This window comes from Ambystoma mexicanum, chromosome 5q, assembly GCF_040938575.1.
Source record: "Ambystoma mexicanum isolate Mex_15411 chromosome 5q, UKY_AmexF1_1, whole genome shotgun sequence".
NCBI lineage: Eukaryota > Metazoa > Chordata > Amphibia > Caudata > Ambystomatidae > Ambystoma > Ambystoma mexicanum.
Genome location: NC_090933.1, coordinates 212,864,740 through 212,891,504, shown reverse-complemented (window position 1 = coordinate 212,891,504; position 26,765 = coordinate 212,864,740). Strand labels below are relative to the sequence as shown.

The 26,765-nt window shown below is 47.0% G+C and overlaps 1 protein-coding gene across 6 annotated transcripts in view; it reads left to right on the top strand.

Moving 5' to 3' along the window:
• ZNF236 (zinc finger protein 236) overlaps positions 1–26,765 on the top strand; it is a 2,444,547-nt gene that overhangs the window by 240,391 nt on the left and 2,177,391 nt on the right. For all 6 annotated transcript variants that reach the window (XM_069620724.1, XM_069620725.1, XM_069620723.1 and 3 more), the window contains one exon: positions 7,239–7,417. In XM_069620724.1, the coding sequence (XP_069476825.1) occupies positions 7,239–7,417 (179 nt within the window). The remainder of the gene's footprint in view (positions 1–7,238; positions 7,418–26,765) is intronic.

The following is a 26,765-nucleotide window of genomic DNA, read 5'->3' as shown; positions in this document are numbered from 1 at the left end:
AGTATCAGTGTCCTCTCTATCTGAGTTACCCATTTAATGCTATCATACAGAAAGGTGAATGTCCACGCTCGTTAAATGTGCATTAAATAGAATAAATTAGGGATGATAATGTATGATATTGTAGCACTTTAAATTGAATTTCCAATGTGTAGAGACTGGACTTTTCAGTTAATTCGGAGTGTTAAAAGTTGCCATTTGCAACGTTTGTAGACTCTACCTTTTGAAAGTAGTAACCTTAATTATTTAAACAAAGTTTCATATTTATGGTTAAATAGAAACAATCATGAAAAACAGCCAAAGCCATATGCCATACATGAACTCGTTGAAATAATGATGAATATTAAGCTACCTTCATTTAAAGCGCAGCTACCCTTGCACCCCTTGCTTTGTATACCCAGTACCTTCGTCTGAGATTTGATACGTGTGAAAGTGATAATTATAGAACAGCGTTGGGGAAAACACTATTTGCATGAGTTGTTAATTGCAGTAGCTTGGAAGAGCTTTTAAGCCACATTCCCCTGTTTTACTTTGGTCATTTCTGTGCGGCCATTTAGGCACGGGCTGCCTCGCCAAATCGTCCCACGCCGAACCGGCCCGCGCCAAATCGTCCTGCTCAGAGCGCTAGCTGCAGAAAAAAAGGACTTGTGGAGCGGGAGCTCCCTCTGGTGGCCGCGGGAGGAAACCACGGCCACGAAAAGGCTCCACGATGCCTGCCCGAGTCTCAGAAAGCGTAAACGGGCCAGGGAGGTGAGCGCGAACGTCCGGAGTGTGGACGCAAGGAAAAGCAGAAGAAAACCCGAGCAATAGGGCTGCTCGCAAGCGCGAGGGCTCCAGCGCAGCTGCAGAGGTCTCCGATGCCAGTAATAACAGCTGAAGTTGGAGACTGCGTAATTGAAGTAAGGAGGGGCAAATTGAAATGACTTAAGTATTTATTAATTAACTTTCATAAAAGTATATTTATGTAAATATTATGAATAAACAGGGAACATGAAATGTGCGTCTTCATTGCTTCGCTTCTCCTCCAACTGTCCTTTCCCCACGTTCCATCTCGTCACTTCCATTCTTCTGCACGAGCATCCTCTCGTGCAGATGCACGGCCATTTCACATGTGAAGATACTACACATCTCCCTTCTTTATATAGAAGAACTCTTTGGCATAGTTCTCATTATTCTACATAGTCACAAAGATATCTTGGTGGTCTGCATTCTCTTCCCGTCCTGGATCTTATCCTGTTACTTCTTTCTTGATAATCATCTGAATCTGTTGCCAAGGAAGTAACTCTCTTAGAGATTCTGCTCGACACCTCACTCTCTCTTTGCACATTCTTATCATCTATGTCAACAAATATACCTACTCTCCCTCTCTCACTATCCACTTCACCCAAACCATCAGACTTACTCCCCCAACATTGATCACTTATATCCATTACCCTTTCATTGTTCCATACTCTGCCATCCTGGGTCCTAATAGCATGGGAATATATCTCTACCACTCCCACGGGCTTGGACCATTTGCAACCATCTCCTCTCAAATTCACAGGTAGTTTTATCCTCACCCAACCACCCACTTGAAAATCAGGTAATTTCCTAAAGCGTTTTTTATCATGCATTTTTTTGTTGTCAATTTGCCTGTGTCTAATATTCTCCTTTGCTTCCTCTATTTTATCCTCACTTCTCACAAGATCATTCATCCACCCTGGAAACATGTTTGTATTGGCTTTCCTGCCTCTATTGAGTTCAAATGGTGTGACTCCAGTTGAACTGTGAGGAGTGAATCTGTGGGCTAACAGGGTCTCTTTGACTGCTACCTTCCATTCCTTCCCATTGGCCCATGCCAGTTTAATAGCATCTTTTATTACTCTGTTGAACCTCTCCACAATACCATTGGTTTGTGGATGGTAAATGGCGCACAATTTATGGTTGATGGCTTTGCCTTTCAAATATGTTTCCATTTCCTCAGATTTAAACTGTGAGCCATTATCTGTGAGAACTATTTTGGGATAACCCTCTCTTTCATACACTTCTTCCATGAAATTTATAACATTGCGTGTGGTAACTTGAGGTAAAAATTTAATTTCAGCCCACCTGGTTAACATGTCAATTATCACTAAACAATAAGTAGCACACCCATCACTTCAAACGGGACCAATCACATCCATAGCTAATTCACTCCACGGACTCTCAGGGACTTCTCTCAATACCATTGGATAGATAGTCCGACCCCTGCACACTTTATCGCTCTTGGAGCAAAGGATACATTTTCTAACTTGGTCCTCGATCAGCCTATCACAACCGGGCCACCAATATGTGCTTCTGATTCTTCTTTTAGTCTTTCAATGCCCTGATGTCCTTCATGAGCCATTGTTATAATCTTCTCTCTTAGGTTGGTAGGGGGTATTATTTTGTCTCCTTTCATGAGATAATCACTTTGAAGATATAATTCTTCTCGTACGTCCCAAAAAGCTTTAACTTCTGGAGAAAGTACTTCATTCTTCCTCCATCTCCCCTCTTTGACCATCTTCAAAACTTCTAATAAAGTGTCATCCTTCACCATGCCATCGCTCCAATCTTCCTTGGATATAGCTTGACTCGATATTTCACACACAGCTTCTTGATCTCCAAGATCCTCTTCAACATCATCAAGATTGGTCAAACGAGACAAACAATCCGCTGTAATGTTCTTTGAACCTGGAATGTATATAACTTTGAAATTGAACTCCTGAAGTCTTGTAACCCATCTCCTAATCCTGCTGGATACTCTGTCCAGGCCTTTGGTACTGAATATTTCCACTAAAGGTTTATGATCTGTGTGTATGGTGAATTGTACTCCCCAAACAAAAGATCGGAATTTCTCAATGGCCCACTTGATTGCCAAAGCCTCTTTCTCAATTGTGGCGTAATTCTTTTCTGGTCCTTTAAGTAACCTTGATGCAAAAGCAATTACTAATTCTTGTCCATTATAATATTGCGATAGGGATGCGCCTAAACCCACATCGCTTGCATCAGTGGTTATTACAGTCTTCCTGCCTCTAACATAGCTTTGCAGTGCCGGAGCTTGGGCTAAAGCTTTTTTTATGAACTTGAATTCTTTCTCACTCTTCTTATTCCACACAAATTTCTTATTCATTTTTATTAGACTCCTCATTTCAACTGTGTGGTCCGAGAAATTCTCTATAAACTTGGCGTAATATTCTGCCATTCCGAGAAAGGTTCTTAGTTGATCCTTGTTGTCTGGAGTATTCATGGATCTGATAGATTCTGCCAAGTCTTTCTTGGGTTTAATACCATCACCAGATATTACGTGTCCTAAATATTCAATCTCCTTTCTGTTGATTTTCGATTTGGCTTCACTCAACACCATTCCAGCCTGGTGTAGTTTGTGCAAAACTCTGTTCAACCTCATATCATGTTTGTCTTGATCATTTGCATAAACCAATACATCGTCTTGAAAGAAAACTACACCTTCCATATCACCAAGTATATTCTGCATTACTCTTTGAAAAACTGAAGCTGCTGAAATTAATCCAAATGGCATCCTGCGAAATTGATAAAGCCCTTCTGGCGTGATAAAAGCCGTCAAAGGTTTAGAATCTTCATGTAGTTTAATTTGATGGTATGCTGCTGTGAGATCTAGCGTAGAAAAGACCTTTGCAGGACCCAAAGTGGATATTAGTTCTTGTATATTGGGTAACGGGTGTCTGTCGGGAATCACACATTTATTCAACTCTCTCATGTCGACACATATTCTTATTTTTCCTGTAGTTTTCCTAACAATGACCAATGGTGAAACCCATTCCGCTGCATCAATTTTCTCAATAATTCCTTGCATTTCCAATTTGGTTAGTTCCTCTTTGACTTCCCTTTTGAGAGCCAACGGAATATTTCTGAGTTTCTGGGCCACAGGTCTTGAATCTCTCTTTAGCAATATGCGATGTGAGAATCCTTTTAAGCATCCTATTACATCATCTCTAAATATTTCATTCTTTATCTTCTGAATGTTACCAATGTATGATCCATCGATTTGGTAAACCATTTCATCAGCATTAGGGTCTAAACGGACCTTGAGTAATTTCTGGTGTGTCCAACTGAGTAGAGCAGACTCTCCGCTTTTAGATACATAAATGCGACCACTTGCTTGCCTCCCTTTGAAGTCTAAATTGGCAACAAACCACCCAATCAATTCTATCCTGACTCCACCGTAGGCTTTGGGTTTTACATCAACTTCATGTAAATACTCTGGGCCGCATTTCCTCCACATCTCTTCTGGTATCAGCGTGTACTTCGCTCCAGAGTCAACCATCATATTGACTGGAAATCCATTCACAACAATTTCAGTTCTGGGACTCTCTATGTGTGTGTCTTCATCGGTAATCATGAATACACATTCCTCCTCATCGTCATCATCTCCAATCCAGTTAAAGGATTGTTCACCACTTGGGTTGGTCCTACAGCACTTTGCTATGTGACCTTTTCCCCCCACACCTTCTGCAAATCGTCTTAAGAGCAGGGCATTCCTTATTGTCGGCCCAGTGACTTGGGCTACCACATCGGTAACATCCTCTTTGTCTGGTCCTCCCTCTACCATCCTGGGTAAACATGCTCCTGTTTTGACGTTCTCCTCCTGACATAGACGTCCTTATCATGTCGGGTCTATTCCCTCTCCTAGGTTCTACTCTGTCAGGTCTTCTTGTATTGGCTTGATTGTTGTACGTATCTCTATTCTCAAAAGATCTTCGCCGTAACTTGCTGGTGTTGGGTATTGTTCCATCTCTTTGTGATCTCATTTTCTTTTTCTTGTTGCCTCTAATTATTCCAATTTCTTCATCTTGATCTGATTGTACAACACTAATCGATGAGTTGATTGATATGTCCTTCATTCTATTTTCTAAAGTAGAAACACACGTTTCCGTATGCTCCACTTCCTTGGCCAATCTAAGTACAACATCGAGTGTGGGATCATCTTCAGACCAAAGTCTCTCCCTGACCTTACTGCTCCTGCACTCAAGCATAAATTGGTCTCTGATCCTTTCATCGAGTTGTTGGTTGAAATTGCAATTCCGGGCCATTTTCCTCAGGGCAGTAACATACTGTTCTACGGATTCTTCTTTCTCTTGAACTCGCTTCCCGAATTTGTATCTTTCTAGGATGGTGCTAATTTTCTTGTCATAATGTTTATTGAGTTTGGCAATGGCAATTTCATACATGTTCATGTCCCCTGTTTCATCCTCTGTGAGATCAGGCAAATCCTCAAATTTCTCTTGGCCCGCTGGTCCTAAACAATGTAATAGTAGAGACTTCTTTCTTTCTATACTGTAGTTCACTCCACAAACCACATGTGCGTAATGTTCAAAAGCTTTAAGCCATCGTTTCCACGGAAGTGTAGGTTCACCAATTTCAGGTAGAAACATGTGTGGTGGCTGCACTCCTTGCATGGCCATTTTTGATTGTATTTGATTGGTTCAGGGAATCAGTCTAGATTCTGTATCTTGTACGATATCAATTTCTTTATCTCTCACTGTGAAGAGGAGGAGTGTGAGGAGTAATGAGGATTACTGAAGAATGTAGCGTAGAAAACTTCGTGATGTTGATTTTACTTTATTTTAAATTTCCACTGTGAAAAGGAAGATTATGAGGAGTAATGAGGATTACTGGTTTACTCGACGTGGAGTAGTGCGTAATGACGATGGAGTCTGATATTAGCAGCAGGATCTGGTTCCGCTGGGAACACACGACGTAGTGTGCGTAGATTAGGGCAGGCAATAGATTGGCATACGGCAGGGAGCAGTGAATAAATTAACTGGTGTCATCTGCTGGGCCCGCCTCCTCTGGGAACACGTAACGCGGTATGCGTAGGACCTACGCGGCGGTGGATGAGGCAAGGAGCAGTGAATAAATTATGTCTCTCCCATGTGTCACGAAGAGTGGGCGGGGACAGCACGATCGCAGCGACAGTCGGTCTGGGGAATATGCGCTGCAGGCGATCGCGGCTGGGATGCGAACCGCGTTCCTACCTGCAGTGCGGCCGGAGCTCCTTCTCAACGGCCACTATTGTTTCTTCCTTTTATCCTCGTCGCCATTGAAGTAAGGAGGGGCAAATTGAAATGACTTAAGTATTTATTAATTAACTTTCATAAAAGTATATTTATGTAAATATTATGAATAAACAGGGAACATGAAATGTGCGTCTTCACTGCTTCGCTTCTCCTCCAACTGTCCTTTCCCCACGTTCCATCTCGTCACTTCCATTCTCCTGCACGAGCATCCTCTCGTGCAGATGCACGGCCATTTCACATGTGAAGATACTACAGTAATGTAAACAAAAACACGTTCTACGCGTTCAACGGTTTAAAACAAATGTAATAATCATAATATCAATGGCTACACAGAAAAAACGTAGCGCAATAGATGGATGTCAGAAAACAATAACTTCAATATTCATTAATAATCTGTTAAAGATGAATAAATACGTTATATGGTAAACATGAAAGACAATCAGGCATGAATGTACTAATCTCTTGCTGTGACCAGCAAAGAAAGAGGAAGTTACATCATCCCTATGTCTATTTGGAGGGACAACTACACTACTATTGGTGGTTCTGAGGTCACATGTTTGATGACCTTCTTGAACTTTGGCTAAGGCTCCTGGGAAATGGAGTTCTTCTTCTTCAGAAATGTTTGTATGGACTAAGTTGTGATCTATAGTGGTTTTTGTGATTATTTTACTGCACCCCGTGTTATGTTTACTTTTCCTTGCTCAGGTGCAGAAAATACTTGCGGCTGAGCTTTCTTTGTTATGTGAAATAAAAGAAAGAGAAGCATAATGTGAGCCTCTGGTCTTGACATAGAATTGTTAGTGAATAATGTAGTTAATTTGTCCATCAGGAAAGTGTAGGGTGACTCCTGCTGCATGGTTTATCATTATAAGTACAGTCTAGTAATTTAGCTATATATAGAATTGTTTTTTTTATGTTAATAGTGCAAATTCTACTTTTCTTAGCAGAATCTGTTTTTATAACTGATTAGCCAACTCAAATCTGATGTTTGGAATAATGTAGGCAGTGCTGTGGTCAGGTTGCCAGTTTTCACAAACTGCCATTGGCCAAATGGGGCTCTTGATCCTAAACATATGTTAAGATTTCCAATTGTTATGTAGAGTGCTGAGGCTTTGAGATCTACCATTTCCTGTTGTGTGAACATACACTTGTTAGAACTGCTATTGTTGTGTTTTGTTTTATTAGAATCTGACATGCCCTGAATGTGGTGATGAGTTTAATTTGCAAAGTCAGCTGTCAATGCACATGGAAGAACATCGACAGGAAAATGTTGGGAGTAAAATTCTAGAGTGCAAAGTCTGTAGCAAGTTGTTTGTCATTCCCTCCCAACTGAGAGAGCACATGAAAAGTCACGGTAAAATCAGGTAAGACCTCCGTAGTATGTTTTCTGTTTTAAAAACTGTTTATCAAATGTTTTTTTAGATTGGGTTTCCAGTGGTTCGATTAGATGACCTCAAAATAAATACATTGTTGTTTTTTTTGCTATGTTAGTGTCCAGATTAAGTACAAATAAGAAGCAACTGTTTGCTTTATTAGTGTTCTGACATTGGTGAAAAACAGGAGCACAGGAGTAATGTCTATTAACTGCCGTTTTTTTTAATAAACATTTTTTATTCAAGTTTTTACAGCATTTCTGGTTATCATATCACCATAGAATTGACAATATGGTGCACCATTCCTGCCAACAACTGCTTTCTTTAAGGACTGAACATCGGCTAGCCCCCACCACCCCCACCCCTTCTGCCCTCGCCACCACCCCACATCAAAACGTGCTGCCGGTACATCCTTCCCATTCAAGGAGGCTTCAAGTCTGTGGGGGACTGCAGCTAATTTATCAACTAGCCTCAGTCTGCCACCATCTACTTCTCCAACCCATGGTCTCAGGTTCTTTGCACAATGTCCAACTCCACCGTCCCCCACCTGCGGATGTCCTCCATCCAATGTAACAAGGACGGATCTTCGGGTTTCTTCCAGGCAATATCCACCACATTTGCCTTCTTTGATAAGAACAACATATTTGATTTTCAGCTAAAGGCTCTCTTCATCAAACCTGTACAGAAATCAGTAATTAAAATTGGCTTAATTGTATTGTATTAGGGTCTGAACTTGTATTGTATTAGGGTCTGAACTTGCTGGGACATGGAAACTATTTAACTCCTCGTAGACCTAAAGGGTCTGATTGGTTTCACACCAAAGCTTCCGGGAGGTTCTTTTGACTGCACGTGCCAACTGGTGCCATATAAACATCCTTATGTGACATGCACTCTGTGTGTTTGGCAAAGTGTGTAAATGAGCTTCGAGGGGATTGGGTCCTCCCGACGTATTCCATATCTATGACGGGTAATGTCCACAGCTGTGCTGCTTCGGAAAATCTTCTGCGTCCTTCGTCGATGCGCCGTCCCCGAGGACCTCCTCCGACGGCCGACGTCACCTGATGTGATAAGTATGACGCACGACGCCCATAGCCTCAGTTCCGTTTTTTTCCACGAACATGTTCGCTTCATGTATCTCGTTACGCCTCGACTCTTTTGTGAAGACCTGTTAGTGGCGATGTCTACTTCGTCTTCAACCCCGCGTCCAGGCTTCAAGAAATGCGGGGACTGTGGGTCCAAGATGTCGGTCACGGACTCGCACGACGCCTGCCTCTGGTGCCTCGGGGAGGCCCACGATACGGACGACTGTGTCGACTGCCAGTCGCTCACGACCAAGGCCTTGCGGGAATGCAAGAAGAAGCTGTCGGTAGGTTGGGTGTCAAAGCTCCGGAAATCGAGGTCTACGGGGCTTTCGACGGATGACACGAGAGGCAACTCGCCACGTCGGAAGTCCAGTGGGTCTCCTTCAAGGAGTCGGTCTTGCCACGCCTCCGCCTCTTCGAGGCATTCCCGGAAGCGCCGGCATCGGTCGCCTTCCCCGTCCTCTTCTGAGGACTCTGCCCGTCGGCGGGTCACTTATCCCACCATGCAAGCGACACTGGAGGAATGGGCTTCCTTCGGGAAGCAGATGCTAGCGATCCTTGAATCGCAGGGCACCGGTCCGTCAGCGCCTCCGAGTGGGGTCGGTCGGCACCGGTCGAGAGACATTGCTCGTACGCCTTCGGGCTCGGGTGGTCGGCACGGCTCGCGGGAGAGTTCCCGCTTGGACAAGGGTAGCCGTTCTCGCCATGCCCGTTCCAGGTCCCGGTCCTCGACGCGCTTGAGACCACGTGATCCTGTGCCGTCTTCGAAGAAGACGTCAACGCCTGTGGCGCGAGGTCGTCGACGATTTCTCTTGAGGCTCTGCCTCCGAGGGGGTCGTCGACGCTGTCGGCGCCTAGGTCGTCGAGAGACACGCTCAGAGCTCCGGCTTCGAGGCCTGTGTTGACGCCGTTGATGCTGGCGGCGCTGCAGCTGACACCGATTTGCTCGACGCCAATTCTCTCGGCGCCGACTCATTCGGCGCCCTGAACGCCTTTCGAGGCGGTGGTGTCGGAAGGGCCCTGTGGCATGGGGTTAGCCCCTAGAAAGGCTCTGGCTAATGTCAGGCACAGCTTTGGTCCCCAGATGTCTTCCTCTCACCGCCTGGAGTACATTTCAGAGGGTGATGAAGGCTCTTATGAAGGCTTGGTTCCGGTACCAGATGAGCTTATCTCGGGCAATAGCCAGTTTGATGACCTGAGGCAGTCACTGTATGATGCCAGTGGACTGGACACCTCTCCGGAGGTGGAGTTTTGTAGGCCGGAGCGTGGATCTCATGCCGATTCTTCATATCAGCGCCTTATGTCTCGGGTCACCGAGTACTTGGGTTGGTCGGCTCCCCCAGGGGATTTGGTTCAGGATGATCTCGCGGACATCCTTGATCTTGGTCCCCCCACTGACCCGGTATTGCTGTTTCATATGGCTCTGCAGAGAAGGGTGGTGGCGGCTTGGACTGCTCCGGAGAGTCTCCCGGCAGTGGGTAAGTCTTTGTCGCGAAAATACCGTCCAGCCAGTAGCGACCCCTGCTACTTGTCCAGGCACCCCACTCCGGAGAGTTTGGTGGTGCAGGCAGCTACGGCCCCTGCAAAGCAGGCGTCGGATCCTACCATCCCTCCTGATAGGGACGACAAACGTTTTGACGGCTGGGCGAAGAAAGTGTTTTCTTCAGGGGGTATGGCGCTTCAGGCGGCCAACTCCATATGTGCCTTGTCTCGTTTCACACACACTCTGTGGAACTGTGTTGCATTAGCAGCTGAACATATTCCCGAAGGGGACGAACGGGATGGTTTCCTTGCTATTGTTCAGGATGGCAAGGATGCCATGTGTGAGGCCATTCAGTCGGGTTTGGACATCGCAGATTGTGTCAGCCGGTCCATGGCGGCGAGCACCGTAATATGCAGGTTCGCGTGGTTGCGGAAGTCTGGGTTCGCTCCCGATGTGCAGTCCCGGCTCCTCAACATGCCCTTTGACGGTGAACATCTTTTTGGCAGCAAGGCTGACGAGAGCCTTGAGAGGTTGCAGACCTCCAAAGCTGCAGCAAAGTCGTTGGGCGCTGCAGTTAGACAACCTCGTCCTTTTCGTCCTAGGGGACAGCAATGGAGGGGAGATTCCTTTCGCTATTACTCATCCTTCAGTAAAGCGAGAGGAGCTAGCAGTCAAAGAGGCCACCGTAAGAGTGCCAGAGGTGGAAACAAGGGTACTCGAGGTGCCAAGGCCGCTTGGGCAGTTGCCTCTTTGCCCTCAGGCAACACCGCAGCCACTACCACTCAGTCATGAGGCCAGGTCCCATGGTTTGCCGGTTGGGGGAAGACTGGTGCAGAATCTTGTAGAGTGGCGAGCCATTACTTCAGATGTGTGGGTTCTGGAGATCATAATCCACGGCTACTGTCTTCCCTTTCGGCAGAGGCCTCACGACAATCCACCTGGAAACCTCTCTTTGAAGAGTCCGGATCCGCACCTTGCACAGGAAATTCAAGCCCTGCTGGAGAAAGGCGCCATAGAACTGGTGCCTGCAGCGGAGAGGAACAAAGGATGGTATTACCCTTATTTTTTGATTTCGAAGAAAGACAGGGGATTGAGACCCATCATGGACTTGCACGGTTTGAACAAACTCCTCAGGAAGGACCAGTTCAAGATGGTTACTCTCTCTCAAGTCCTCCAGGCCCTTCAACTTCAGGACTGGTTGGTGTCTCTCGACCTCAAGGACGCTTACTCCATGTACTGATCCATCCCAAGCACAAGAAGTATCTGCGTTGCGCGGTTGCCGACTCGCACTTTCAGTTTCCGGTCCTGCCGTTCGGATTGACCTCCGCCCGAGGGTTTTCACCAAGCTCATGGAGGTGGTGGCAGCGCATCTCAGGAAAGGGGGGGATTCACGTCTATCTCTACCTGGACGATTGGTTGATCAGGAGGAGCTTTCCCGAGCAAGTCCTGGATCATCTGTCAGTCACCTGCCACTCCCTTCACAAGCTGGGCTTCTCCCTCAATTTAAAGAAGTCCCATTTGACACCAACGCAGCGGCTCCAGTACATCGGAGCAGTGCTCGACACGTCCCTGGGGCAGTGTTTTCCTCCCCATGTGAGGGCTCATCACATTCAGCAAATGGTGCACAAGTTTCAATTTGCCCAGAATCTCCCAGCGCCCGAGTTCTTGAGACTGCTCGGCCTCATGGCATCCTGCATTCTTCTGGTGCCAGAGGCTCGTCTGCGGATGAGATCTTTGCAGTGGGCACTCAAGCTCCAGTGGTCTCACTCCTCCGGCAGGCTGTCGGACCCTGTTCAGGTGCCGCCCTCGGTCGCCCAGGACCTTCTGTGGTGGGCCGTAAAGGCAATCTGATGAAGGGGGGGCCCCATTTTGGCTGCCCTGGCCGGAGGTGACGATTGTGACGGACGCATCCCTCACGGGATGGGGAGCTCATGCCAATGAGTTGACAGTCAGCGGTTGTTGGTCTCCGTCGGAGTCCAGACTCCATATCAATCTGTTGGAACTGAGAGCTGTCAGGCTTGCCCTGAAGGCTTTTCTGCCGACTGTGCGAGGAAAGAGTGTCCTGATTCTAACGGAAAACACGGTGGCCATGCACTACCTCAACAAAAAGGGGGGGGGGCAGGGTCACTTCCTATGTGCAGGGAGGCGATGCAGCTCGAGTTCTGGGCCATCCAGCACGAAGTTTCGATCTCGGCTGTTCATCTGGCCGGAGACAACAATGAGACGGCGGACGCTCTGAGCAGGCAGAGCACGATCTCTCACGAGTGGGAGCTGGCTCGGGAGATTCTCCTGGAGATCTTCGCCCTTTGGGGGACCCCTCAAGTGGATCTCTTCCCCTCCAGTGTCAACCGGAAGTGCGGAAGGTTCTGCTCGTGGGAATTTCCTCCAAGAGGAGCCTTAGGAGACGCGTTCGTGGTGGAGTGGTCATTCCCGCTGCTGTACGCGTTTCCTCCAGTCCCCGTCATCCCACAAGTACTGCGGAGGTTACGGAGGTTCGGTTCCCGGATGATCCTCATTGCTCCGGCGTGGTCCCGGAGGACGTGGTACCCGGACCTTCTCGACTTGTCCATCTGCCCTCCACGTCGTCTTCCCTACCAAGACGATCTGCTCTCACGGGAGGGGGGGTCAGGTTCTCCATCCAGAGGTCAGATCCCTCAACCTTCACGCTTGGCTTCTGAAAGGTTGAGGTATAAGGATTGGGACCTCCCTGAAGAAGTGATGGAGGTGTTGCTCTGGGCCAGGCGGCCGGCAACAAAGTCTCTGTACAGTTGCCGTTGGAGAAAGTTCTGGGACTGGTGCAGAGTTAAGAATGTGTATCCTTTTGAATGTGACATTCCCATGGTTCTGTCTTTTTTGGTTTCCTTGGCCCACAGGGGCTTGCAAGTGAGGACCATTAAAGGTTACCTGGCGGCGCTGTCCATATTTAAGCGCTCGTCTGAAGAATGTTCCTATTTTAAGATTCCTTTAATTTCTCAGTTTTTGAAAGGGCTCACTGTGTTCCCTCGTCACCTTTTCTGGTGCCCGCTTGGGATTCGAACCTTGTTTCTTATGGGTGCTCCGTTTAAGCCTTTGCATTCTTGCCCTTTTAGACTGTTAACTCTGAAAACTGTGTTTTTGGTTGCGGTTACTTCCGCTCGCAGAGTGAGTGAGTTACAAGCACTTTCAGTTAAGCCATCCTTCACTGTGTTTCATAAGGACAGGGTTGTCCTTAGAGTTCGTCCTTCTTTTCTTCCGAAGGTGGTTTCGGAATTTCATTTGAGTCAGAAGGTTGTTCTTCCGGCGTTTTATCCTCCTCCACATCCTTTTAAGGAAGAGGAGAGGCTCCATAGGCTTGATCCTAGGAGAGCGTTGAGCTTTTATATTTCGTGCATGTCCCGGGTCAGAGTTGACGATCAACTTTTCATTAGTTACGCTGGAAAGCGTTTGGGACAAGCTGTGACGAAATAGACTTTGTCTTGGATTATTTTAGCTATCTCCGAGTGTTACCGCTTGGTGGGTAAGGACCCTCCTTTGGCTTGCGGGCCCATTCTACCAGGGGAGTGGCTGCGTCTTCTGCCCTGCAGAGGGGTGTTCCCATTCGTCAAATCTGTGATGCAGCCACCTGGGCTTCAGTACATACTTTTGTACGGCACTACTCCCTCGATTCCATACGAGGGCAGGATCTGGCCTTTGGCAAGGCAGTCCTTTATTCCGCAATTTGATTGGGCATGCTAAATTTGTGTTCCAAATTCTTTTCCCACCTCCTTGCTTGGTACTGCTTTGGGAGTCTGTCATAGATATGGAATACGTCGGAGGATCCAATCCCCTCGAAGAACAAGTTACTTTCTTACCTGGTAACGTTCTTACGATGGGATGGTCTGACGACTTATTCCATATCGCTCCCTCCCTACCTTCCCCGCTGCAGATTATTTTTTTTTACGATTGCAGCTTGCGTTCCGCAAGGCCTTGTGTGTCTGACTGGCAGAAAACTGGTGGCACACTTTCTGGGGGAAAAAACTCCAACTGAGGCTATGGGCGTCGTGCGTCCTACTTATCACATCGGGTGCCGTCCGAGGAGGTCCTCGGGGACGGCGCATCGACGCAGGACGCAGTCACCGAAGATTTTCCGAAGCAGCACAGCTGTGAACATTACCTGTCATAGATATGGAATATGTCGTCGGACCATCCCATCGAAAGAACGTTACCAGGTAAGAAAGTAACTTGTTCTTTCGGGCATATCTGTCACTTAAGGCAGAATGAGCCATACATGATCGACGAAAAGGTATAGTTTCCATCTCGCTTGGAAGCTTAATTTGCAGCACATTGTACCCTCCTGCTTACAGGGTGATGCCTGATAACCGGGCACTGCTTTTGGGTCCTACTCATTAAATCCTTATGTTCATCAATGAAGGTGCAATATACTTAAAATCCTCAAGTGTATTGCATGAAGAAAAGCAAACCACCCTTGGTGAGTGTGTTCAGAATCCTGCCTTTGTCAAAACATTAGTACAGTCATTTACTTTGCACATTTGAAATGTAGTAAAATGAATGCCACATGAAGAACATGGGATATACTCCTCCCCCTATCTGGCTGCAGCCAATGCAGAATGTGTCAGCAGTTTCCCACAGTAGGTTTGGGTGGGTAGAAGTATGGATAGTGGTACACTAGGAGTGTTGGGGTCTAAATAAGAGGGGGGCATGTGTATGTATAAAAAACACTGCATTGAAATGTCCCAGGTGGTCAAATGGGGAAGGGGCAGGGATCCATGATAATTTACCAAATGCACGCCCCAATTGAATACACAAAGTGACTTTGGTTCTTTGAAATAGTTTCATTTAGAAAACATATCATTTTGAAGAAGTTTCTTTAATATTGTTTGCATACCAACCTTCCCATTGTGTTTTGGGCAAGAGGGAGCACCTCTGTGAAATATGTAAAGAAAAGTCCCACCCAAGTGCAATATAGATGTTAGTTTCTTCTCGTATTGCTCTATTAACAACCATCTCACAACAAAGCACTCAGCATTTTGACAGATAGCGAGGGGCACAAGGAATTGAAGTGACTTACCCTGGATCACAATTCAATGGTATTCTGTGACCCAGTAGAAAATAGTAGAGGCAATTCATAAGCAAGATTCCTCAGGGGAAGTTTAACTAAGTCATGTGTGCCTTCATAGTACATTTAATTTAATATGATATTAAATATGCTGACAGTTTAGGTTAAAAAAATGCAGTTACTTGAGCTGCGATTTGAAGTTTACCATTTGTTTTGAAATGCAGGTGCAATAGAAACATGAGTGACAGTATATTTGGCCATCACTCTTTTTGGACTTAGATACGCTTTTGGGACCAAGGACTCCCACCTGCTATTCGATGTGTAACCTAGAGGAGGTAAAATGGGGATTCTCCAGGGTTCCTTCTTCAATGAGAGGCACTCTGATAACATGATCCCCAAAGTAAATGTTATGTAAAGCCTCCTCCAGAGACCTTCTTCATTCAGGAAATCCGCCCCTTTCTCAATCACATGTACTTTTTTTCACCACAGCGAGTTCTCGTGCATACACTTCACATTGTAATTAGACCTGTGTGAAAGCTGGACAGTTACAGCAATTTCTTTCTTCTTAACTCGTGAAGGAAGGACAAACATACTTATCTTGCTCTCCTGTTGTTGCTGATTGGTATGTAAACCCAGGTCCTTCACTGCTGAGGCACAGGGCAGACACACCATTTCTGCCTGGCCCCAAAATGACAATAGTAGCCCAGAAGCAGTAAGTGAATACAACTGAAAAACATGGGAATAAAAAGTCACATTCTTAGAGTAAAGAACATGGCATTTCCAATCAGACCAGATGTTGGATAATCAAATTAATCAATGGGACTGTAACGGCGAGAGGCCATTTGTTTTTTGCCAAATACACCTGGGCATACCAGAAGTGAGACAAGAGTGGAAGAGCACGAGCTGGAGGATGGGAGTGTGGAAGGGAAAACTCTGACCCTAGAGATACTACTGGGAAAGCACAGACGGAACCTAGATGCCATTCGTGTCCGTGGATGAAAAAAGGATTTAACCTTGCTTTTGGAAAAGAACCAGCAACACCTTTTATAACTGGAGGAGATACTCTGATTACTGGGAGAAACCACTGGTCCAGTAATTTAACCCTTCGCCGAAGGATATGAGTATCATCATTCTGACAAAAAGCCTAAGTCAGGAGAAAGAAATAACTGCTGGTAGCAGTTTGTTGAAAGGTTATGACTCTGGCCAGCACAGTGACATTCAGCTATAGAGTGAGACTTTCTATGCCTGACAGTAACCCCAAAACAGGGGAGAAGAAGGACTTGTTGGTATCAGTAGAAGTATTAAGTACTGAGCAGAGCGGGACATCTCTAGGACCAAGAATGCTAGGAAACGCACAGGCCAATATATCCCAAGAACTGGAATTGCCAGGTGTGCTGGGCACTGGATCACTGACACTGTATACCAGGTTAGGGAGCTCTGGAAAGATCCATATTTCCTTAATTATGCCTTGACACACCTTGAGTTGATGTATTGTCGTAAACTGGCTAAATATACCTGTGATTAGCCTCAGAATTGCAGTTTGCATTCTCAATTAGCCACTGGCTTGGTGAATATGATCTAGTACCAACTACACCTTGCTAAAGTGGATTTATGTGTTTAGATTGTAGATTCCTTTACGACGGCATAGAAAAGATATTTAAAAAAAATTGAAGATTGACTGCTGCTGCATAAGGGGGATCTATCCTGAAACGCGTAGAGCTGCTAAAAAAATATCTTCTTACTGTATATATGCATAAAGGTTTTGTCTTTATTTGGCAACAAAAAAGAAACCAATATATATGTTTCTACTATGAAACAGTGTGGAAAAAATCTCTTACAATTTGAGTAATTTGTGCAAAACTGAAGTTCTTTTTGGGGACTGTTTGCACGTTTATTATCTTACCTAGAAGGATTGACTGGCATTCAATAGCAATAGGTGTGCGGGAGACGCGAGTGATCAACAGATTGTGGACACTTTTTTTGTCTGTCTTTGTTGTACTCAACCCAGCGCCAGGTTGTTTTTCTCTCTCGCACCCTTTATTATCATCATTTATACTTATACATCTCCTAATTTGGGTGTGTTACCCACCATTCCGTTGTTTGAAGTTCCAAAAGCAGCACAGCCTTTTGTTAAACACGTTCTATTTTGAAAAGATTACAGAACTGTAGGAGAAATGCAAGTTCATTCTTAACGGATACATGTTACAGAAATCAGTAATTAAAATTGGCTTAATTGTATTGTAAATTAACAGGATGACTGTGATGCTGGAAATGCATTGGAGGGACAGGGCCTCCCTGTCCTTGTCCTGTAGTCCCTTTTCATTGTGTTCTGTATTGTTTTCTGCTCAGGTATCCATGTGGGACTCCTGGCAGTGCAGCTCTTCCTGTTTTTTGTTTGGTGTACAGACCCATGGGATACCCTTATGGCACCCATGGGTGGGGGAACAACCCCGTGCCCCTAGTGTATGTTTTTGGGCACCTGTGGGTGGCCCACAGAGCAGGGTATGGGCAGGTGCAGCTCCATGCTGAATTTGACAGGTGCTCTGAGTATCCTCCATTTTGGGATACCCAGGCTCTGCCATTGGAATCAGTTGATTCCTGATGGAAAACAAGATGGCCCTTGTGGCCTCTTGCTTTCTATTTCCTGTTACCTTGTTTTTCCAAAGTCCTGAGAAGCCCTGACTCTGTCCCTTCCCCCTGACTGGCTGTTGGGTGGAAGTTCCATATATGGTGGTGTTGTGAAGTCCAGTCCAGACTGGCTGGAGCCTTCCCAGTGACTTTAGGTTGTGGGTACACCCTGTGGGTGGGACCTGGGTGAATGGAGTGTGTGACCAATATGCACTTCTTGTTGCGGCTGTCTGGTTTCTGGTATGAGAGACAAAGACTGAGACAGCCCTGCCCGAAACTGGCCTGAATGCAGTGTGTAGGTTGAATGGCTGGGTACTTGTCCCAATCCACATTCCTTGTTGTGAGTGTCTCTGAGGGAGGAGGATGGCCTGAATGCACTGTATGCCTGATTGGCTGACTGACTGCATGAATGCCCTTCTGTATGATTGGCTGCTGAGTGTGACCCAGCAGTGTGGATGAGACAGGATAGTATATCTGGGGACCTCTCACCACTGGAAATTGTTCAGAAGCTGTGTCTACACTTGAAGAGTAACGAACTGCTGATCCTAGACGCCCAGCTGGAAGAAGACGACTTGCAGTTGCATTTGCTTCGACCTGATCTGAAAGCTGCCGAATTCGTCGAAGACTGATCCGAGAGAGGACCTGGTAAGGCGCCTTCTTCCCGTGCTCCTAGGGACCATCGAGCACCGCTAACCTTTGCCGAAGCTCCCTGGAAGTCAGACCCTCGAAAGGCTGCCGACCATAGACGGGACCGGTGAGGAGAACGAAATGAAGCACCCGGACTTCGCCGCCGTCGAAGTCCATTGCCGTCGACCAGGGTTTGCAGGTTTGTGTAACCGCCGGAGGCTCGTCGAAGTTGTGTTGCCCCAAAAGAGGGGACCGCTTGACGCCGCGCCGCTGACGACCGGAGTACAAAGTGAGTTATTGTGATGGTGTACATACCTTTCAATATTAATTATATAAAGACTGTGTTTTCAGTAATACAGTGTGTGGACATTCCTTTGTGGGGGCTTGGAGACTACACTGTACTTAAGAACCAGCCTGCATCACCTCCTGAGAAGCTAGGCCTTGATTGCTCGTCCATTGCTACCTTATAGAGAATCTTGGCTGGGGTCCTCTGTGCCTCTCCTCTACCATATAGAGAGCAGAAGTACAGACACCCCCTCCAGTCTTTACAATGACCAGTGCAGCTGATTAGATGAATGACACCCACTTGTTCGGATTGGTTAACAGGGAAACATGTGGACCAGATGAGCATAAAGGGGAGAGCCTAAACCTTTATAAACCAGCTGTACAAGATAGCCAGGGTAGACTTCACAGAAGCAGCCAGAGGGCACATCACTCCAGATGAGGGGAGTGTTTGGAGGGCCCAGCTGATCCCACAGGACTTGACTGCTTTTGTAAGCAGCAAGCAGCTAATTTAATAGATGGGCCTTGACTATAGTTCAAGTCTCTACGGGCTTCGACTTTAAATTTTGTCAATTTTTCCAAATTGTTTTAAAAAATAAATGAAATACTTCAATACATTGGAGGCAACACTAAATTACAGAACTTCACTGCTTTAGAAACCACGAGCGAACAGCTCTCGGATGTGTTTGCTTGAGACAGAAAACTGCTGCTGGGGCTACAAGTTGGCACTTTCACTTTACCAATTTTTTCAAATTATATTTCTTTTTTTAATTGTTTAAAAATGTTGTGGGCGGAAATAGGCCATTTGTACCCATTTTACCAACATATATTTTTTCTTTTCCATGAGCAACCCATTAAGAGACAAGTTGATTTATTTTGTTAGGTAAACCTTTCATCTTTCCTTGTGCAGGTAAAAAACACTGAGTTCAGCATGTGAGCAGGTTTCGGCACAGGATATCAGCCACCCCCTCTCCCTGTACGCCCACCAGGCCTTTTCTGGACAGAATAAATGGATCCATCAAAGCAGCGATGAATGAAGAGAGGGTTATATCCCATCCTTGTTTGGGGGATTTAAAATGTTTGAGCAGTAATGTTGTTATCCATGGCTCTAGATTGCTTTTAGGGAGTTCTTAATTAACTCCCCATAAAAGCCATGGACATTTGACAGTTTTTAACCCTAATTTGGTAATTTAGGGGTTGGTCTGTATAACTTTTTTTTTAATTGTGTGTTCAGTCACAAATTGACTTTTTTGCACACACAACCGTATACAATTTAGTACAAGACAAGTAAATAGTACAATTATCAAACAAATAAACATTTCTAGATCACATATCAAAATATCAAGCTGTATCAAAATTAAATATCGACTGATCTGCATTATAAGGCAATTTGGATAAAATGCAATTTGTTTAAAAGATTTAGGAGTGCAATAGACGGACATTTCTTTCATAGCTGCAAGTCTATGCCAGAATTCCTGAGTATTTAGCCATTCAATATCGTGCAAAAATCTTGCCAAATATTTCTCTTTGATTTTGTGTTGCTGTACAAGTTATAGGGATATGTCTCATGTCTTGGGGGAATCCCTCATCACACATGTTGCATTCTCCTGCAACCTGTTCTAGATTTTACCAAATCCTTACGGTTTCATTAGTTTTGACCATATTTAAAGGGAATCGCAGTAAATGAAAGCGGCAAGTTGGATTGGAAAATTTTCTTAGATAAGGGAGTACATAGTTACTGGATTTTTCACAGACACTAACATTTCTAATGCTTTTCGTATAAAAAAAAAATGCTCTGCTTAAGATCCAGTCAGCTCTCATCAATGCTTGTTTCCCTTTATCGGGATTTACGATGAGTGACCTACTAGTTGATTCACACGTTTGCTTTTTTTTTTTTTTAAATTTTTTATTCGTTTTTCAATACAACCAACAATTCAAACAAAACACGCAGTGCAGCCCACAATCATTACATTAACATCAATTGGTCTTTGTTCACTGCCCCCCTGTTCCCACCCCCCCCCCTGCGAGCCCAATTGTCCTTCACGTTCAGTATCTGCCGCACATAGCTGGGCGTCATTTTCATCAGATTCCTCTGGGTCTAACATTGTCCCAAATAAGCCAGATATCCACGTTTTCCATGCCATCAGGGTACCCACTTCTTCCTCCCAAGACATGCTACTCGCTTCCTGCCACACCACCGTTTCAGCTTCCGCCCATTTCTGTAAGTCTTTCCACCACACCTCCACCCATGGTTTATGACACTTTTTCCAACCCATGGCTATCCTTCGCTTTGCAAGCACGTACGCCAAGTCTTTCAATTTCCCAACATGCTTTAGCTTCCGTGGCCTAGGAAACCCTCCCAACAGACAGGCCCAGGCCGTGTCAACGGCGAGCGTACCCCTTTCTCTGCTAGCTTTTGCGCCACTTCACTCGAGAAACTCTCGATCACTGGGCACGCCCAAAACATATGCGTAATATCAGCATTCTCCTCATCGCACTTAGGGCACGCCTGACTCCCGGCATTCCGGAATTTAGATATCCTCCGCGGGGTCATATACGCTCTATGCGTTGCGTTACAGCTGTATTTGCTGCAATCTGGCATTCCTAGATACTTTCTTATGGTATCCCAGGGCCCGCTCCCACATCCCATCTTCCATTTGGGCTCCCACTTCTGTTTCCCAATCCAATCTCAAATGTGTCAATTCTTTCCCAACCTTAGCCATTACCATTTCATACAATCTAGAAATCTGATGTCCCCCCTCAGTTGTGTCGTATATATCATCCCCACAGTGGCGTCCGGTTCCTCCGCCAGCACCGTCTCAGGCCACGTTATCCGTATCTTCCGCACCAACCTGTGATACGTAACATATTGGCCCCCATGTAGTCCCACCTCCTCTCCAAGTCCTTCAAACTCCCTGATGGTGCCCTCCTGCCATATATCACCCAACGTTACCAGTCCCACCGACTCCCAATAGGTTCTGACAATCACCCTCAGTTGCTCATCTCCTCCCGCCAAAGCAACCAGAGGTACCTGCGGGGAACACGGGAGCGGATCCCCCATTATTATACATGCTCGTCGCCACATTTTCCACCCAAGCCTCATCATCCCCGGGTAGTCCTTGATTTCTGACTCAGGCAAACAGATAATTTCTTTCAAGTAGAACCGGGCACAGTCATGCCCGAACAGTCTGAATTCCGGGGTCTCTTCGTCAGAGAGCCATTTGGCCACAAACTGTAATTGACTTGCTATATAATAAGCCTCAAAATTAGGTAGCTTGACTCCCCCTTTTTTGTGAAAGTTCTGCAACTTCCAGAGCGTTCTTCTGTTCCGGGTACCATGCCACAGAAAGTCTCTACACACACCCTTCAATTGGACAAAAAACCTCTTAGGAATCGTATACGGGATATTGCTAAAATAATGTAAGAGCCTAGGCAGAACCACCATCTTAAGCATCGCTCCCCGCCCCATCATCGCTCAGGGCAACTTCTCCCAAAACCTCATACATTTACGGATTTTCTCAACGGCCATCTCAGTATTACGCCTGTGTTCCTCTTCCGCCGTGAGGCACACATCTATCCCAATGTAGCGAAAAGAGACCACAGTCCATGGCACCTGCAACAAAGGCAACCTTTCCACAGGGATCCCTTTGTAACTGCCCAGCGGGAAAATGCTAGATTTTTGGGGATTCACTGCTATACCGGACAACCTTGCATACCTTTCCATCACCTCCAGAATATACTGAAGGTTTTCCTCCGGGTATCTCAAATATAATAACAAGTCATCTGCATACAGGGATATCAGGTGCCGTTCCCCCCCCAACCTCGATACCCATCTCATCGTATTGCTGCCTCAGATATAGAGCCAGAGGTTCCAGAGCTAGAATGTATAACATCGGGGACCAGGGGCACCCCTGTCTGGTGCCCCTGCTAAGTTGCCATCTCTCTGATATCACTTTTCCTGTACGCACCCTGGCTAATGGCGCACTATACAGCATCTCCGCCCACCTAATGTACCCCGGTCCCATTCCATACTCCCCCAAAGCCGCCAGCAGCCACGCCCATCTGACCGAGTCGAAAGCTTTTACCGCATCCAAAGACACGATTGCCATCTCTCCTTCATTGTCACAGCCCCATTCGATCACCCGATGGAGTCGCCTGTGGTTGTGAGTAATATTCCTGTCCGGGACATAGCCCGTTTGGTCTGGGTGAATCAGTTTGCCAATTACCTTCCACAGTCTATTCGCCGGGACAGCCGTTAATATCTTGCTGTCCTGGTTCAGTATCGACAACGGCCTGTTCGATCCGCAGCTATGCCCAGGTTTATTAGGTTTAGGGAGTGGTATTATGACCGCCTCTCTGAGCGACTCCGGCAACCGTCCCACCTCAAATGCCTCGTTGAGCATTTCCAACATCGGGGGGAGCACTTCCGCCCCATATGCTTTACAAAATTCACTAAGTAGTCCATCTGCTCCCGGGGTCTTAATAGTAGGTAGCTGCCTAACAACCTCCTCCAGCTCCTCCAACGTAATCGGAGCATCTAGTTCTTCTCTTTCCTCTGTGCTTATCTTAGGCAATCCAATGTCCTGCAGAGTTTCCAGCATTTCCTCCCGGCTGCCTCCCCCTCTGTCCTCATATAAATCTCTATAGTAATCCTCAAATACCCTGTTGACTCCCTCTTGGGTGTCTGTCACCTCCCCATCCTCTCTTGTTATTGCCCTAATCGGGGGCCTTGGGGTTTCGCTTTTATATAGCCACGCCAAGAGACGGCCCGTTTTATCTCCACCCGCATGTTGTCTCTCAATGTACTTTTTGTAATTGAGGTTGCAGAGCATTTCCCAGTGTTCCGCGCACCGTTGCTGTAGCGTAAGCACCAGCTCGGTATCTATGCATTCACTTTTTAGTTCTCTCTCTAATTCGCCTTCCGCTCTTTGTAAATCAACCAGAACCCCATCCTGCAGGCCTTTGGATTTAGCAATGGCCACACCCCGTATCACCACCTTGAAGGCCTCCCACAGTGTCCCCGCCGAGTCAACGCTGCCTGTATTCACCTCGAAATAACTAATGATTTTGTCTCTCATATCCTCCCGAAAGGCCGGATCTTTAAGCGCCTCCACACGGAGGCGCCACGTCGGAATCCGTGCCCTAGGGGTGCAGTATTGCCACCCCACGACCAGGGGCGAGTGATCCGACCGGACCCTCGCCTTATATTCTATATGAGCGATCTCTACCATTACATCCGACGTGGCAAAAACATAATCAAGTCTAGTGTGCAGCTGTTGTGGGGCCGAGTAATGTGAGTACTGCCTCTCATTAGGGTGTTTAGTTCTCCACTCTTCTACCAGCCCAAAGTCATCTAAAAACAATTGTAAGGCTCTAGCTGCTGGGGCAGGCCTGACCATCTTGTCATCCGACCTGTCTACTGCGGGCTTCAGCACACAATTTAAATCCCCTCCCCAGATCACCGCACCACCCACGCACAAGCTCAGGCTGGTGAACATAGTCCAGAAGTACTCCGCCGTGTTTTGATTAGGGGTGTACGTGTTTACAATGCACACCTCTTTATTCTCCACCACCCCTCTCACTATGGCCAAACGCCCCTCAGTTTCTACCGTTTCCTGTATCAGTTGGAACGGAACGTGCGGCGCCACCCAGACCAGCACACCCCTATCATAGGCCGAGTACGAAGACCCCACTACAGTACCTTTCCACTTTCTCCTCACCAGCTCCAGTTTTTCCCGTGTCAAGTGCGTCTCTTGTAACAATGAAATATCTACCTTTTGTCTTTTCAAGTACAGCATGACCTTGTTCCATTTGAAATAGCTATTTAGTCCCGTGACATTCCAGGTCATTATTCTAAGCTCCCCCATGGCTCATCAATACCCAGCTTCCTCCCTCTTGGCCCGCCCCATCCGCCTGCGCAACACAGATACAATACCAGGGCTGTTCCCTGTAGGCTCGCATGTAAACTCAAACTCCCAACAACTATATACACACCAAACTCCCCGCCACCCTCCCCTCCCCAACCACTCCCTCCCCAACTGTTGCCCAGCTCCACCCCTGGATCTCAGGCACCCCCACATCTAGCCCTGTCTAGTACGCTCAGAGCTCAGTAGAGTGAAGTCGCCCTAATGGCCACTTAACTATTAATACTAATTGGGGGTGTGAGGACTAGCCCTGGAGGGCTCCCTACTAGAGCAACAGCCACAGTGCAAACAGTGCATTATCTATACTACTCCAGGCCCGTCTACAAACAGGCAACTCCAATATCTATAATCCAGTCCCATAGTCTTAAGCCGCACAATCTCACTGTGCTCCCAGCACTCTTTACTTATCTCTTCCGTCTCCTTTTTCCGCCTGGACGTCCGACTCCTGGGGGCAGCCCTGCGCATCAAGCCATCCCATGGCATCTTCCGGAGTGTCAAAAAATAAAGTTTTGTTCTTATGAAAAACCTTCAATTTCGCCGGATAAAGTAGCATGTATTTCTGGCCCGCCTCCCTCAGTCTTCTTTTAACAGCCCCGAAGTTCATTCGGCTCCGCTGTACCATCAGGGTATAGTCCGGGTAAGCTGTTATGCTTGCCTCTCCACGCTTGATTGTTCCCCCTTTGCGAAAGTGTTCCAGTATCCTTTCCCGGTCCCGATAATTAAGGATCTTGGCGATCACTGGCCTGGGCGGATTGCCTGGCGGCGGCCTCCTCGTCAGAGCCCTATGCGCTCGTTCCACAGCAAATCCCTGAGACAGAACTCCTCCGGTGATCTCCTGTAACAACATGTTTTCGATAAACTCTGTGGTGTTGTGGCCCTCTGTTCCCTCCTGTATGCCCACAATGCGGATGTTGTTCATTCGGGCGCGTCCCTCCGCTCTGCTCTCCATGTTGCCCACTCTTTGCACTAGGGCATGTAATTCCGATTTGTGTGAGGCGCAGTCCGCTGTGTTCGAGCTCCCTTCTTTCTCCAAGCTCTCTGTGCGCTCCGACAGGGACCTGACATCCTGTCGGAGTAAGTTCACCTCCTCCTGCACTTCACCGACTTTAAGGTCCAACACAGTTTTCAATTCAGCCACAACGATTTCGAGCTTGGCCTCCCAGGCCGCTTTCAAATCTGCTTTTAGGTCTGCAATTGCAGCCAGAACCTCTTGATTCGGACCCGCGGCGGCCATGCCACTTGCGGGAGTCTTGTCTTTACTTCTAGCACTTTCTGGGCCCGTCGGTGTCCTGGCAAATTCGTCCAACATAGGTTGCTTCACTTTTTGTCGTAGCGGCTTATTAGACATGGCGCAGCAGTCATGTGTTGTGGGTCCACCCACCTCTTCCGCTCCGCAATCAGGGGGAGGAGGGCATACGCTCCGCTCCAATGTTCAATGCCCTACCTCGGCATGGGGGGCCACAGCACCTCAAACGTTCCACCAGCCTCCTCCGTGCCACGCTCACTCGGCCTTCGTGCACACCAGTATGCAATGTATCTTTAGTCTCCCCCCGTTGGAGTCGCAGACACGCCTATTTACAATTACAGTTTACGGTGCAGAGCAGCCATTTTAGCCTCTGCCCTACATGCAGTGGTAACTCACTAATGTTTGCGTGGTTTCATAGGGGCGGCCCGTTGCTGTTATCCGTGTCTGAGGCGACCCCCACACCAGCGTCCTAAGCCTATTCTCAGTGTACTGCAATGGATTGTGCTCTCTCAAATAGATAAATTAGTCCTCCGCGGGGGTATCCTACGACACTTGTCAGGACCACTGGCAAGACCCGCGTGCCGCCGAGGCAATTGTTCCCCCTAAAAGTGCCCCAATTGTGTTCAGGATTGCCCCGGCACTACTCTGCGTGCCCTCTATTGTCCTGCAACAGCTTAATCACGCCGTTTCATGCTTCCGTATGCCATGCCGGCAACTATGCACGGTTCTGAACATGATCCTGGGCCGCTGCCCCGGGTGTTATTATGGCGCAGCACCCAAGAATACACTGCCCGTGTACGGGTGATCCATGGCCTCCCCGTGTTCCAGGGACCTCCCGTTGCGCGTGTTTGCCTCCTTCACCAGCTAGCGCTGGCTTGTGCCCTGTGTTTGTTCGTGCCAGTGTGCCGGGCTCCCATTCCCTCCGTCTCCGCGGTGGTGTGGGGTCAGATCGCGTATCAGGACTCTCTGATACAGTGTCCAACGGCCCGCTGTGATGACTCCTTTGTCGGCTTTACCCTGCCGGAGTCCTTT